Source organism: Cygnus atratus, chromosome Z (assembly GCF_013377495.2).
Source record: "Cygnus atratus isolate AKBS03 ecotype Queensland, Australia chromosome Z, CAtr_DNAZoo_HiC_assembly, whole genome shotgun sequence".
In the NCBI taxonomy this organism is placed as follows: Eukaryota; Metazoa; Chordata; class Aves; order Anseriformes; family Anatidae; genus Cygnus; species Cygnus atratus.
This window is the reverse complement of record NC_066396.1, coordinates 44,649,724-44,664,675: the sequence shown is the minus strand read 5'-3', so window position 1 is coordinate 44,664,675 and position 14,952 is coordinate 44,649,724. Positions and strand designations below refer to the sequence as shown.

The 14,952-nt window shown below is 39.5% G+C and overlaps 1 protein-coding gene across 10 annotated transcripts in view; it reads right to left on the bottom strand.

Annotated features, from left to right (window-relative positions):
* The window catches only part of AOPEP (aminopeptidase O (putative)), a 203,564-nt gene that overhangs the window by 72,520 nt on the left and 116,092 nt on the right, over positions 1-14,952 (bottom strand). For 5 of the 10 annotated variants that reach the window (XR_007709287.1, XM_035565252.2, XM_035565256.2 and 2 more), the window contains exons 12-13: positions 8,020-8,082; positions 7,219-7,302 (exon numbers count right to left, since the gene is read on the bottom strand). The exons of 2 other annotated variants lie outside the window; for them this stretch is intronic. Coding sequence is in view for 7 of the 8 variants with exons in the window: in XM_035565252.2 (XP_035421145.1) it covers positions 7,219-7,302; positions 8,020-8,082 (147 nt within the window). In the remaining variant the exon portion in view is untranslated. Of the gene's footprint in view, positions 1-3,141; positions 4,752-7,218; positions 7,303-8,019; positions 8,083-9,467; positions 11,167-14,952 lie in introns of those variants that run through there. 3 more of the 10 variants (XM_035565258.2, XM_035565259.2, XM_035565260.2) reach the window with 3 other exon arrangements.

Here is a 14,952-nt window from a genome sequence, read left to right as displayed (position 1 = left end):
TCCTTAGAAACTTGTGTCTCATGACCAAACTGCTTCATATGCTCAAAGAGTCAACAGAAAAGTTTCCTGTGGCTGGGAAAATCGTAACATCTCCCTCATGCATCTATTCAGATTCCCAGAGCTCACACTTCTGTCTTGCCTTAATTTGGACTTTCCTTAAAGCAACAGGAATATGGCTGATTTAGAACATTAACAAATCTGTCTGGAAACAGCCAGTGGACACCTAAGTTAAAGGCAGAATGGAAAGAAAGACATGTACAGAACAATATAATTGCTGAAGCTTCGTTTTGATCAGTAATTTTTCTGGGTAAAAGCTTTTCTTGAGGGCTGCTTATTAACTACAACACAGCTATAGTACAGGTGGACAACAAATTTCTGATACTTTATTAATTGCCACTGAAAATCACTTCTGAATCAAAACCATGGAAAACTGAAGCACAGATAACTATACTGATATCCTATAAATATCCATGGTAATGTTGAGACACTGTAGTTTAGTTTTGCACGTTTGCACAGGTCGCATAAAACCTGTGAGCAATGCATCTGAAGATAGGAGCTAGACAGTTGTGAGTAGTCACTACATTTGCAACCACAAGAAAAGTAAAACAAATATATGCAGCATAGACAAAATAAGCACAGTATAATCTACACAACTTTAAGAATTCGATTCTGCCTGTTCATTTAAGGCTACCCAAGATGTATGTGCTTTTAAGGGCCACCTTACTGATCTAAGAGTTTCTTAGTGGGTAGTTGGGGGGCAGAAGGGTGATGTTATAAGAAGCACCTGTGGCCACTATTAAGGCCTACAGCTATGAAAAAGCAGATTAACAACTTTCAAAATCTTTAAAACCAGTTCTGTAAAAGGTCTAGCCTTTGCCTTCTGTGCTCACGTATTTCTTTCTTTAAATGACAATATCTACATTTACAAACACCTACATGCACTTTTACTATACAGTATCTGAACATAATCTAAACTGATAAAGACACAGGATGAGAACAATTGCTAGGAATCATCACTGAAAAATTATTAAGCCTATTCTGGACAATGAGTAATAAATGTAATACAAATACAACACATTTAATACTGAAATAAAGCATATTAGAGCCAGTAGACCCACTAAAACTCCTTTGGAGTTATTAGAGTCAGGTACTTCAGGAATAACTTTGGGACATTTAGACCAAGTGGGTTATTCAACTGCCATTCCCAAGTGTATATTCTCAAGTAATTAAAAAAAAATCCATAGGAAATACTGTAGAAGACAATTTATGGAGTATTTCAATGCACTGCATCACATTTTTCAAATGTAGTAAGTTGGTCCAGTTGCAAATGCCCTGAAACAGACAACTGTCCTTCTGCTCGCAAAACTAACTACATCACCGCTCAGAATTAACTGTATAAAAAATTGGACAGTAAGACATTTGAGAAGTACTAGAAAGAATCAAATGCTTTCTGTTATTTTGGAAAGAACAAAACTGTTCCCACATTTTCCATTTCCTGTTTAATTAAGGACAAAAGGTACTTGTAAGCTAAGGTGTAAAGGAACCCATATCAACCACTAAAAATGACTTTTTTACTAGAATCAGCGATAGACTCAAATGTTGGTGACATTAGTAGATTGCAGTAATTTATCACATGATAACATGTGCAAACACTGCCTCATTCAAATGCCTCCAATGAGACTGATTAACAAATACTGTTCTATCACAGGAGTATAACCAGTTCTTTCTACAAATCAAAAGGGAAAAAAACTCTCCACTAAAACTGCCTGTTTCTTTCCTTCACAAATCTCATTTTTTACATTAAAGTGACCTTAATCTTTCACTGCACAGGATGGAACAGGCCAATGGTTTGAACCGCCATAATTACCAGTGATGTTATTATCTGTAAACTTTAAACTATTTCAACACATGGCCATGCTGGCCCGAGTTCTCATAATTTAGAAATTGTCACCTCAGACTCTGAAAGGAAGCAGGTGCATCATTGTATGTGTGGTGATAAGTTGCAACATTGTGGCCTAATAGGAATATTCAACCTTTGACAACAGAATAATAATATCCATCTGGGAGACTCAGTGTGAAATACGCTATACATTTATACTTGTTAATGAAGACAGGTGCTATTAAAAAGGAAAACAACGTTTTCAGTAGTGTCATGTCAATATAAGACACAGCTGATACCGGATTCAGAATTGGACTATTTTTTTTTATGTGTATACTTTTACCTATAGGCACAGGTATTTGCTTGTGCTATGAAACGCATCTCAAGTCAGCTTTGAGGCAGGGCAATCCTAAAAAATAAAGTGTTTTGGAGCTGTACAATTACAGTTTCCAAACAATCCATAAATACAGATATTTTTATGAGGATAGAAAGCTAAACACTGAAAATGTTTAACGTTAACAGCCTGAAATTGCATTCCTATGTATTCAGGGGGAAAGTTTTTTAAAACAACACACTATTTCTAAAATGACTTAACATTTACTGCAATTCTACTCTACGCATGATGCGCATTCGAATTTTCTTTCCATGTTTGACAAAGGAAATAAATGTTTTCTGCTAACAATGGATACCAGCAAACACATAGTGTTCCTACAGTTCTGTAAGATTAAGAAAATTTGGCTTTGTAAGGTTCCACAAGTGATTCCACTGAACACTTGCTGAAGAACTCTTTAGGTCTTGTTACAATTTTTTCTTTAGCTGTTATGCACTATGCAGTGTGCACGTGCAAGATCAGTACTTCCGATTTGGTCCTTGCTTTGATTCTCATTTTGGTGGATTAAAGTAAATGCACTCATTTTGAAAAACAGAGAATACATAATAATTGAAGTTTTAAAGAAACTTTAATGCCTTGCATGTTACTATTCCTTCACCTGAATTAGCAGAAGGACATTATCCTGAATAAATTCCCTAGTTAAATGGAAGCTCTCTTAGCACATCATATTTTCTTCTTTTTTTTTTTTTTTTTCTCCTCCTCGGAGACATCAAAACATTTTCTACTTCAAGTATAACACCACAACTCGTTATAATGAATTGCAAGAACTATTTCTTGTGTTTTAGTTACACTGGTGATCTCGTTGTTAAAGCACAAAAGAGTTACAGTATTTAGCATTAGTCATACATACCACAACTTCTTTATTTTTTTTAATTAAAAATTTAATTGCTATTTCAACAAAGTAATTTTTGTTCAGGTTATTAACAGAGCTTAAATACTACTACAACTGCAAACCTCTGGAGTGAGAAGAAAGTGAATGATCAATGGCAACAACCACCAGGAAGAAAAAAAAAAGACAAATTTTCTGTAAACTAACAGACAAACTTAAAACACATGAAAAACATACTTCCAACAAAGCAGGAGAAATTATTCTGGAGAAGTTGAATTATCCCTCAAAGTTTCAGTACGGAATCAAACTAAAACTGAAAGCAGACAAACTCAAGTTTGACAGTTTGCAACATATCTTCCTTACTGTATATACACACGCTTTTCAATGCTCTCTCCCTAACTTCTGTGTACGCTTGGCATCTCATCTTATGACACTTTTACTGCTACAGGAGTGCTTTCAAAGCATCTTTTATATTTTAACACTGTATTTCATGTAAAAGTGAATCAGTCTCCTCATAAAAAGAAATGTTTCCCCTCAAATTTGACAGCGGATACATATTACATGCTACAGTACCACTAGTCAGACTGAAAGATCATTCTCTTCCAACACTCAGAATTGGTATGGACAACAGAAACCTTTTTCAAACAGGCACAGTCCAGTAAAACAATAAAAAAATATGATGCTTAGCATTTCTCACACACATCTCATCATAGCAGAACACTCATTTTAACCAATCCTTTCCAATCTTTGTTCTACTTTCCTCTAATTTTCTCACATAAACAATATTCTGTATCAATACATATACCGACTGAAGAATGTGCTGACCAGCTAAATTACAAGGACAGCATAAGATTAAATAAGGAGTAAAGAAAGTACAAGATGAAGAAGGTTGACCAAAGCAGAAATGCAAGGGATATGTATACACTTGTGCCTGAATGTGGGAGCGTCATATGATTATCTAAAGTACTGTATCAAATAAGGTGAGCAAAAGGGAGGAACTTAAAAAGCAGAAAAAAGTAAATAGGAAGTAATAAACAGTACTGAAGATGACTGAAAGAGACAAAGAAGAAGAAAGAAAGATCACTGAAACAGAAGAAGAAAAAACTGATTTTAGTAAAAGCTAGGAAAAAAAATAAAACGCTTGAGAGAAAGAGCAGTAAAAGGTTTGAAATGGAAAAAAGTTAAAAAAATAAAAAAGAGAAAAGCGAAACTCTTAGTTACTTGTCTAGAGAGTCCTTCTCACCCATAAAATTCATTACGCCACATTAATCCATTGTGTGAGGGTCCATGCTGGAGAGCACCACCGCACCTTTCTACACGAGCTTCCCCACTGGTTCATGTGCCCCTTGAGTGCAGTTAGCACTACCAGTTACACAGTTCTTACCCAGCACACGCTATGTTCAAATTTTCTTTAAATGCAGAGATGTGTGTACAGCCAGCTCCTGCAAACTTAACTGTTTAGAAGACAACTTTTGTCAAGAAGTAATTCCCCCGCAGTTGTCAGCAACCTTTCCTCCACAATTCTGTTTTACTTATTCCATAGTTAGATATCTCTGTCCTAGATTTTGTACTTAGATGCAGAAGTGGTTGCTTTGATTTGGCGGTGTCTCAGTATAGCAAAGTCATCCATCTTGTATTAGAAATAGGACTTCCTATCATAAAGAAAAAAATGATAGAGGAAAATCGGACAGCACAGGAACATGAAAGTTTAGAGGCTATATTTAAAGTTTGATCTTAACCTTTCAGAATGAGCACAAAAAGATCAATGTATAGCTTGGTTTTCTAGCTGTAGCAAACAGGTCAGTAACCTTACTTTAATTACATTTGTGATATAAGCTGATACCCAGTCTTTGACTTTTCTGTTTACTTATTGCTCTGCTTCTCATCTTCCTGTTTTCCCTTCATTGTTTTACCTCTGCCTCTGTTGCTTTCTTCAAAGGTACCTTCGTCTTTCATTATGTACTTTTTTCTTTCTTGTTTTCTTGTTTATCCACAAAGGATTACTTGAACTATGCCATGCTGTTTCTACTACAAGCCAATACGAAGCCAGATGAAAGGCAAGAATTCTAGCGGAACGTAGATTAGCCCCATCCACTCTGACTGGGCAACACCTACCTGGACTGGTAAGTCTGTATGGTAAACTTAGTTGGAACCTAAAGTCTGAATCCAAATACTGCAATAAGGTTCTGCCAGCACCAGGGAGATCTCACTCCTTTTTCCTCTTTTCTCATCTCTAACTCTACTGGAAAAAGTCATTATTCCAAGGAATATGATTCCCATCCTCAGTCCCCAATCAACAGTTTCAGTACCATATGTAAGGTTATCTACATGCCTTTTCTTTCCCATGCAGTTGAGTACCCTGCCAATGCAGCTCTCTGAATCCACGCTGAATCTCTGAGAATTGATACTTAAGGATATTAGAAGAAAATGCGTATTCTTGCCTTAATTTTAGTTCACATTTCTGCTTACAGACCTTACAACAATGTATTTTTAAAAAAGCAGGCATATCTTAGTTTAATACATTAGTATTTGCATTTCTAACACAGCTGATCTACACCCTATAGATTTATCTCACAAACCTTGGAACAGTAGAAGCTGAACAATCTCTCAAATATAAATGGAAATTTATCATAAAGGGGTTTTGCACTGAGGAAGCTTTCTCCTATAAAAAGGGATGAAGACAGTGTAACATTGTAAGATACTTTTAACAGTACTTTTGAAGACGTGGACCTACTTTGTACCATTTCAAAATTACTTCAAACTGTATGCAGACTGTAGCTTATATTAGGGCAATTTGGACCTTCAATGCATTTTGCTCAACAATTTACACTCTACTTTAAGAAATTGTTCTTAATCTTAACAAAAATGATTGTAAATACAAATGGTAAATGTGCAAAGAAACATTCACATATGGGAAAACGAATTATTTGGTGCAATCATTTATGTTTGGATTATGTCATTCTGAAGTGCTAAAGTGCAACAAATACAAAACACCTTTTCCTAAATGATGTATACCAGTTACAAATTAAAAGTAATAGCAAACTGAAGGATGCAATTTGGTGATTTTCTAAACGCACCATGGAGCTGGTAAGTCACCCACATACAACAATGCACTTTGTAGACATTTGTCAAATACTGCAATGCCCATACTAAGGCAACACATCCCAGGAGTTGGCAGTCATGCTATCAGCAAGAATTTGGCTACAGAAACAGCAATGATTCATCATACATTCTATAAGCACTGTCGAAACAGCAAAACAACATACTGCTATTTTAATCCTTTAAAGGTAACAAGGGTTTAAAAATAATAATTAAAAATATATTTCTATGACCAAAGCAAGCAAGAAAAATTGTAATTCTAATAATGCATTTGGAAATATATCCCTATTCATTTGTGATAGCTATTAGAAATGTTTTTTTTCCCCTAGAGGACATAAAATAGTTATTTAATACAAGTGTCGGCTGATTACTTACCTCTCTACTTTGTAATTTAAATGGTCAGCTTAACATTATAGCACAAATGTTTCACAACAGGTAAATGAAAAGTCACTGGTTTAAAAATAGTTTAATTTAGGTTGCATTCAGTTTTAAAAATCCTTTGTAGTTATTTTTAAAATAACCACCAGACACATTTTCGTGAATGCCCCTATGGTGCAAATATATGACTTTCAGATCACCCTCTGAATGACAAGCCAGACACAGTTATAGCACTTTTTTCAATATACGCATCATATTTGTTATTGTCCCAAAACCCACCAAGAAAAATTGTTTCTCAGCTAACAGTACTTGAAGACTTGCAAATAATGGTGCAGATCCTGACAAAAGCTCTCAAGTTACCTCTGATGAGAGTGCTCTTATCTTACTTCTGCAAAACATTCAAGTTAGACACAAACACAGGGAACTTTTGTCCCTGAAATTATAAACATATTTAAGGACTATAATTTTTTTTTCCATAATAATTAGAGTGAAACACTGAAGTTATCAGTAACATTCTTTCGCTATCACCTTGCCAAAGATGCTAAAACCCACCTCTTTAGAGTTTAAAATGGAATCAGCCGAAAGCGTTTCAGTTGTGCTGCCCTTTGTCCCTTTACACAAATGCACATCATGATCCCTTACCTTTTGGAAAATGACTTCATCCTGCCTTCTTTTCTTTTTGCTGCTTTTTCTGATCCTCTGGTTTGTCCGAATCCATTTTGTGACCTGGAGTTCAAAACCGTAGCGGTTTTTTAGGAAGAAGATACAACCTGGGTGCAGCTACTCAGCATTAGTAAGAAGCTATAAACAGACTTGAGACACGTTTTTCCATTGCTTCATTGGGAAGAGGAAAAGCATTTTTCCCATCTAGAATGACATGTTCTTAGGTAATCTGCTTAGTTACTTGTGCATGGTCAAAGCGAGATGCTGTTCTTCATCCTACGAAAGCACTTTCCCTTCTGCTCTTCCCTACAGAAAACTTACAGCTTTCAGCTTAAGAATTTTATTTTATTTTGCATAAAGGAAGCGTGCTTGATGTCAGACCAGGCTGCCAAACGGACAGCTATCACTGCTGTGCGCAAAAATCCTGGGGAAAACCTCTGCACCCTACCTCTTACACCTTTTACAAAATTTATTTCTTGCCACCCACTCGAGCGTTGCTCCAGACTACCAACTCCAACTGCAGACAGCGGGGTTGTTGTTATCAAATAATAAGGTAACAGCACGTGGGTGTGTATTCCCCCCCACCACCACCATAAGGATGTTTTATTCCTGATCCGAATGCGGGTTTGATTTTATTTAAATAGATTTTATAAAAGCGTGACGGGAGGGGTCAGGCGGAGAACTCGAGGAGATCCGCAGGGGATGGAGCAGGGTGATGGAGCGGGGGGGGGGGGCGGCCGGGGTGAAGCGAGCACCAGCCGCGAACGGTTCTCCCCTCACCTCGCCGCTCACTTGCTGGACGAGCCGGCTCTCCTTCCACGTCTCGCCCTCCTCCAGCAAAGGCTACACGGGGGGGAGAAAGAGCACGGTGAGGCGGCATCCCACCCCGACAGCCTCGCCCCGAGGGACCCGGCACGGGCTGCGGGGCGCCCTCTCCGCCGCCGCCGCCACCGCCACCCCCGTCCCCGGGCCCCGTCCCGTCCCGTCCCTGCCCAGGCCGCCCCGCAGCCCTCGGTCGGAAATGAAACACCTCCGCGGGGTCCCCCGCCCCCGTGCTTCGGCCCCGGAGCCCCGCGGAGAGGAGGAGCCTTGCCTTAAAGACGAAGGGGACGGGAGGCACCGGGACGGCCTCCGGGGGTCTGCCGCGCCGCCCCCGGCCCGGCCCCGAGTCCCCTCCGGCCACGCTGTCCCCGGGGACGGCCCTTGCTAGGCTCCCGCGCACGGCCGGCACGGGTGTGAGGATCACGGGCTGATCCACAGAGATCCATCCCCGTAGCTCACAGGGTGATCCACAGGGTCGCTCTCCTGTCCAGCCCCTTCCTACGACCCCCCCACCCCCCGAGGGCATAAACGGGGCGAGCCCGGCAGGGTCCGGCGCCACTCACAGATTTCCCCCACAACTTCCCTGCCACCTGGGGAACGCGGCTGTTACCCGAACTGCCTTGGAAATCCTGAAATGTATCCTAAAAGCGAGGACCGAAGCAGCCTTTTATTCACACTCTAGCGCAGCGAGCCCTTTGCTGAGGCCTCGGCTAAACGCTTTATTCAACAGCAGGTGATTAAATTTAGGCACGGGGCTTCCAGCAGATGTTTCTGTGGCTCTCTCAGCCGGATATTCAAACTCCGCTGCGATGGGAGCGACCCGAGTTATGTCAGCCAAGGAAAATCTGACCACCAGAAATTCTTGGGTTAGGGGTTTTTTAAACGCCTTGTGTTTAGCACTTGAAGCAAGACACACAAAAAAGGCAGACCGAGTCCCACCTGGTATAATTAAGGTATTTCCTGTATTTTAAAACTAGATTATGCTCTCTGTGTCAATTCCCTGAAAACTTCAAAAGAAAATCTGTGCTTTTGTAAAAAAGAAGGCTTATCAAAGCAACGGCTTGAGCAAACTCCCCCTCAAGTAGAAATAGATGGACTTTGCAAACAGATTTAAGCAAATAAAGGTAGGTCCAAATTAGTGTGTACTAAATCTTGACAGTATCCCTTTAATTTTATAACAAAACAAAACAAAACAAAAAATCACCTCTCTCCTACTCTTTTTGTTTCACTGCCACAACATCCTTCTTTCAAGATCAAAAGCTATAGATCAAAGCTGAGATCAAACTCAATGCTTTAAATAGAAGCAACTTCACCATGACCTACTATACAATGAACTTTTTAATAGAGCTATCACAGTAGAAAATCTTATTATAGAATTTTATTTCACACACACAACAGGTCCACTTAAAACCGGTATCAACAATGTATTTTTATTTTGTAAAACAACAGATTTTCCACTAAACAGTAGCTCTGGAAAGCTGCTATAAATTGACTCTTGAACTGTGCGTGTCTGAATGAAGAAAATAATAGAGCACAGTTCAAAGAAACCGAACAAGAACATGAACAAAAAAAATGATGTTAATGGCAAACACGCATTAATGCAGTTACCTAAAAAACAGCGTTCCTTTAATCAGTTAGCAGATTAGATCATGTATTCCCATAGAAGTTATGGGAGGGACTAGGTCATAGAAAAAGTGAGACACACTTTCCCAAAATACTTTAAAGAATTACACTTTCTCTCCTGTCAAAAGTTTGGAGAAAACTAGGAGACAAAAAGTTATAAGAGACATTGATTTTCAGACCCAAAGACCCTGAGGCTGGCCTGGGATGAAAATGCCTACATTCTGAAACAAACAGAATGTGTGTTAGAACTCAGAAGTAGCTCCTCTTTTCCTGTCAGTAGCTGCACAGCAGTGAAGGCAACTCAACAGGAGCTGTTATTGATTTTTATAATGGTAATGTACCTTGTGGAGCCAACACCTGGGGTTCCCTGGTGCTGGCAGCTGTGCACATCATAACTTCCACACTCATCTACTGTAGGATGACAGCAGTGCTGCTTAAGATAGGAACTAATGTGCCCATACAGACAGACTGCAGCACAAAGAAAGCGGTGAGAGAAGCAGGGTGGGCTGAATGAGCTGTGGTCACAGCACACCAGCTGTGCAGTCAGCTGTTAACTCTACTTATTCGGGCTTCAGTAAGATTTATCTCACGATCAGAGTAGGAAAAATTGCTTGGAAAACAGGGGGAGAGAGAGAGAAAGAGAGGGAGAATGGAAAGAATGAAAGGAAGAGGAGGGGAAGACAGCACAGAAAAGATTATTTTAAGAATATTTGATCTCCAACGTGTTCTTCCATACCCCAAAAGGAAAGAGCTTACACTAGATAAAAGGGCAATAGAACACCCAAATTAACGGGATTGTGACTGCCTCATCCTTCACCAACAGTCCTAGTTGCTGTCCTCATGACTATGACCTGTCATTCTTGAATCCCCTCACAACTGAAATTAAGGGTCGAGTCCATCCTGCACGTCAATGTTGGGCACACCTTCTTTCAGAAATTGCTAATGGAGCTATCCTTTGTAACACTTAGATTAGGAGCAAGCATTTATCCATCTCAAAGCATGCTAGGATCCTTCAGTCTTGCAGCACCAGGATTAAAGCAGAATTTTGAAATATGTGGGGAGAGGTAGCACTTTCTACCAACGGGGTGAAGACAGGCCAAATATCCTTTGTACATGACTTAGACAGGGATTTACACATCAGTTATTCTTCAAGTCAGACCAGATCCCAAGCATACAATGAATTTTCAGGATTGTACATAGGCTAGAAAACAACAGGATATTTATGCAACAGGCAACCATTTCCTTTTCAATTGAAACACAAAATGATTTTATATTGCTTAGGCTGTGATGACTACTAATGATATTTCATGAATCAATGAAAAATCATAATCGCACACTTCCCCTTGCATGAATTGTCTATAATCTCAGCTGGTCTGTGCCACTCTAATGCTAAAGCATTCAGTACTGGTCAACCAAGGTCATCTTATCTACGGAGGACACTGAATCAGTGCCATTTTGTTTGCTTGCAGCAGTTTTCAGATACTGGAAAGCAAAAACAAAAAATAGAAAAGAGTTTAATAAAACTATTTACTGTAAATGAATTTCAGAAGAGCTTCTACAAAGCTGAGGATAATAACTAATGCAGTCAAGTCATATTTTCCAGTCTCTAATTTCTAAGGGTTGGACTTTCAATTGCTGAATTTTACTCTGTGTGTACATGCCCACATATATATATATATATATATTCAGATCTATGTAGACAACAGCAAGAGAAAAGAAAAAATTTTGGAAAATTGCAATAAATTAAAAAAAAAATGATTTTATCCAGAAGCTAACAAGAGAATTAATAATGGCTTGAAACATTGGATTATACAATTCCCCAAGGGCAATATTTTCAAGCCTTTTAAAGACCTACTGTTACCAAAATTTGGCAGACACTCTGGAGGTAGTAGGCTACCACTGAAAATCGGAAGGTGGCTGCTGAATCCACATTGCAACTTTACTTGCAAGAAGCAGTACGTCAACAGCTGATCACAATTACTGAAAAAGAAATCCAGTCCAGAATATGCTCCTTTAAGAACAGCAAGTCCTCCAACTGACTGCAGTTTTCATGGGGACAACTTCATTCACTGACGTGGGAAATCAGATTGTATTTGTATTTTAGGAAAGATGGTAATTTATGTTGATAACATAAATCCAAATGCTCTAATTCCTCCAAAAGTGTCTGTGGTGGTGTTAACATACTCTTTTCAGATCAGCATGCTGTTTTTAACATTCTTCAATGAAACACCTCTACAGAGACATTACGTTCAAATCAAACTTGCCATTCCTGAAAATATCTCTACCTCCAAGAGATAAAAATCTGTTGAAACAAAAACTCTGAGGATGTACTTTCAGTACACTTCAACATGACTTTCAAATACTGTGGCAGGGAATACTGCAAATACATCCCACATTAACAGCCCTGCCTTGGGGATAAAGTTTCTACCTAAAGATGAATCACTGCAACTGCCTATTTAGTCCCAGATCAAATTCACAATCTGACAAAGAAAGTATCTCTGACCGCATGTCCATGGGATCTCTAAATAATAGACTTATTACTTCTTATTAAATAATAGTATGTAACACATATAATGACATAAAATTTATATATCACATATATATTATAATAATACTTTTTATTATGCTTTTTTTTTTTTTTTTAATTCTGATTTCATCAGGTGCTCTCACTAGGTGCCCTTCTGGAGCAACTAGAAAAGTATATTATTGTTTTTTATATTTAGGCCTTTCTGCTTGAGAAGTATTCCCATGTGCTGGAATGCTTCTCAGTAGAGTACAGTCCAGACTGTAAATTACAGCACCTTCCTCTACAAGAAGCAAGAAAATATTTAAAAGATGTTAGCGCTTTTTAATACAATCATGTATGGAAATGAGGCCTCAGATTTCAAGTTGGCCCTGCACTTCTTCAATTTCAAAGTAATTTGAATCAGAATTTTTGAACCCAGAGAAAAATATTAGGGCTCAACTATCTTTGACATAAGAGAAACCTCTATAAATTTCACTTTTGCTCCATCCAACACCAAGATCTTGGTAGGCAGTGGATAGTTGCTGGCTGGCCAAAATACATAGGACTTTGAAAGTCCCTTGGCACTATTATTATTATGTTGTTGTTGTTCCTGCTGCTGCTGCTCTTGTAACTGAAATTACAGAGAAAAACAAAAATAAACATGCCTGAACATAGATACTGGACAGTCCTGCCCCACTCATGTGACATGTAGTGTTTTCCTTCCTCCTCCAGCATAAAGAGACTCAGAGAAAATAAGTCTGTGTTTCTTGTTTAAGAAATAAAATATATCTTTCAGAGATACTGACCTCTGAGTCTTACTGATCTCTTGAAGCAATCAAAAACCCTTCCAGCAGCTCCAGAAAGGAAACTTATTCAAGGCAAAAGTCAATTAGCTCTCTGTTAGCCCATATGCTAAGGATAATAACTATTAGCTGAACCATGGCTTTCACTGCTAATTTTTATATTGACCAATAGCTTTGTCAGCCAACAGACCTTTCAAAACTATCTTTTCCAAGACTTCTTTATTTTGGCATTTAAATTTCACTGTGGGCCTAGAAGAGAGTAGACAGAATAGCTAAAGCATCCTAGGGGAAAAAAACCAACATCTCTTCTGCATTAGGTTTACGTGGCAAAGTTTTGGTAGCAGGGACAGGGGAGGATGCAGGGGTTACCTCCATGAGAACATACCAGGGATTGTCCCCATCTCAGACAGAGTCAGCTCCAGAGAGCTCCAAAAGGAAGCCCCGGCTGGCCAAAGCTGAGCCCATCAGCAATGCTGGTGATGCTTCTGTGATAACATATTTAAGAAAGGTTGAAAAAAAAAAAGAAAAAAAAAAACACTCAGTGGCTTAGTGGCTTTTGGTTAATGGACAAGCCCTGAAGGAAGCTGCAGCCCATGGAGAGCCCATGCAGGAGCAAGCTCCTAGCAGGCACTGCAGCCTGCAGAGAGAAGCCCATGCAGGAGGAGGTTTTCTGGCAGGAACTGTGTCCAGTGGGGGACCCATGCTAGAGCATTCTGCTCCTGAAGGGTCTGCAGTACAGGTGGCATGGACCCTTGCTGGAGCAGCTCCTGAAGAACTGCAGCCCGTGGGAAGGACCCATGCTGGAGCAATTTTTGAAGGGCTGTATTGCATGGCATGGAGCTCACGCTGGAGCAGGGGAAGGCTGTGAGACAGAAGGAGTGGCAGGGCACAGCCAAAGCATGAGGGACTGACGACAGGTCCCATTCTCCATCTCCCTGCAGCACTCGGCAGAGAGGAATTGGTGAGTGATCTCCCTGTTCTTATCTAAACCCATGATGTGGGTGTTGTTTACTGTATTTTCTCCCCCCATCTTGCTGAGGTTGGGGGGGGGGTGAGAAAGCAGCTTGGTGGGCACCCGGCAGCCAGCCAAGGCTAACCCACCGCACTTTCTTATGGAGATAGAATTGGTTTTAGAAGGATCACCAATTTTCTCCACTAGTAAACAGAAGGTGATTATCATCTGTATCTTTATGATCAGAAAGCCCTGCTAAATTATAAGGGGATGACTGAAGGTAATATAAACCAGGAAAGACCTTGACATTGCTAATACCAACTTTTGTGGAGGACAGCAAACTGATGCAGATGGAATGAAGGCTGTTATAATGTTTTGTTACAATCTGTTCTCTAGAGGTACTTCAGTAGTTCAGTGTTTTTGCAGAATGTGTGAAAAAATCACTGAGCTCAAAAGCAAGAGCTTCCTTCCCCAGCTCAGGCCAGCTGGGAATGCATTGGCGGGCGCACTTTGAGTTTCTGACCTCTGCTTGAATCAGATGGTCAGTTTTATTGGCCAGCATTACAGGGGGCTACGTGGATTTCAGGTACATGGTGTACCCCGTGCATGTGTATAAATACACATCTTCCCTACATGTTCATTCCTTCCATTCACAAGCATGTCTCTCCAAAAGTCCAGAGAAGAGAGAAATTTTCCAGGCAGTGAAATGTGTGTTTCTTTCAAAAGCCTTAGACCACTGTGGAACATGGTAACTTGTTCCTGTCACATATAATATTTAATCACATATAATATTTACCTGAGCTTCATGGCCAACTCTCCATTCTCCTGCACTAAAAATATCTCAAATATTACTTACTAAAGTAGTATTTGACTTTTCATTATTTCATATCCAGTGTCCAATTTGCTAAAACTACTCATAATGGATGCTAAATTGGAGAGATTTCATAAATTTAGAGGGCTACTCTTTACTAATCAACATAGAAAATCTGTTTTCTTGCAAGGTATCA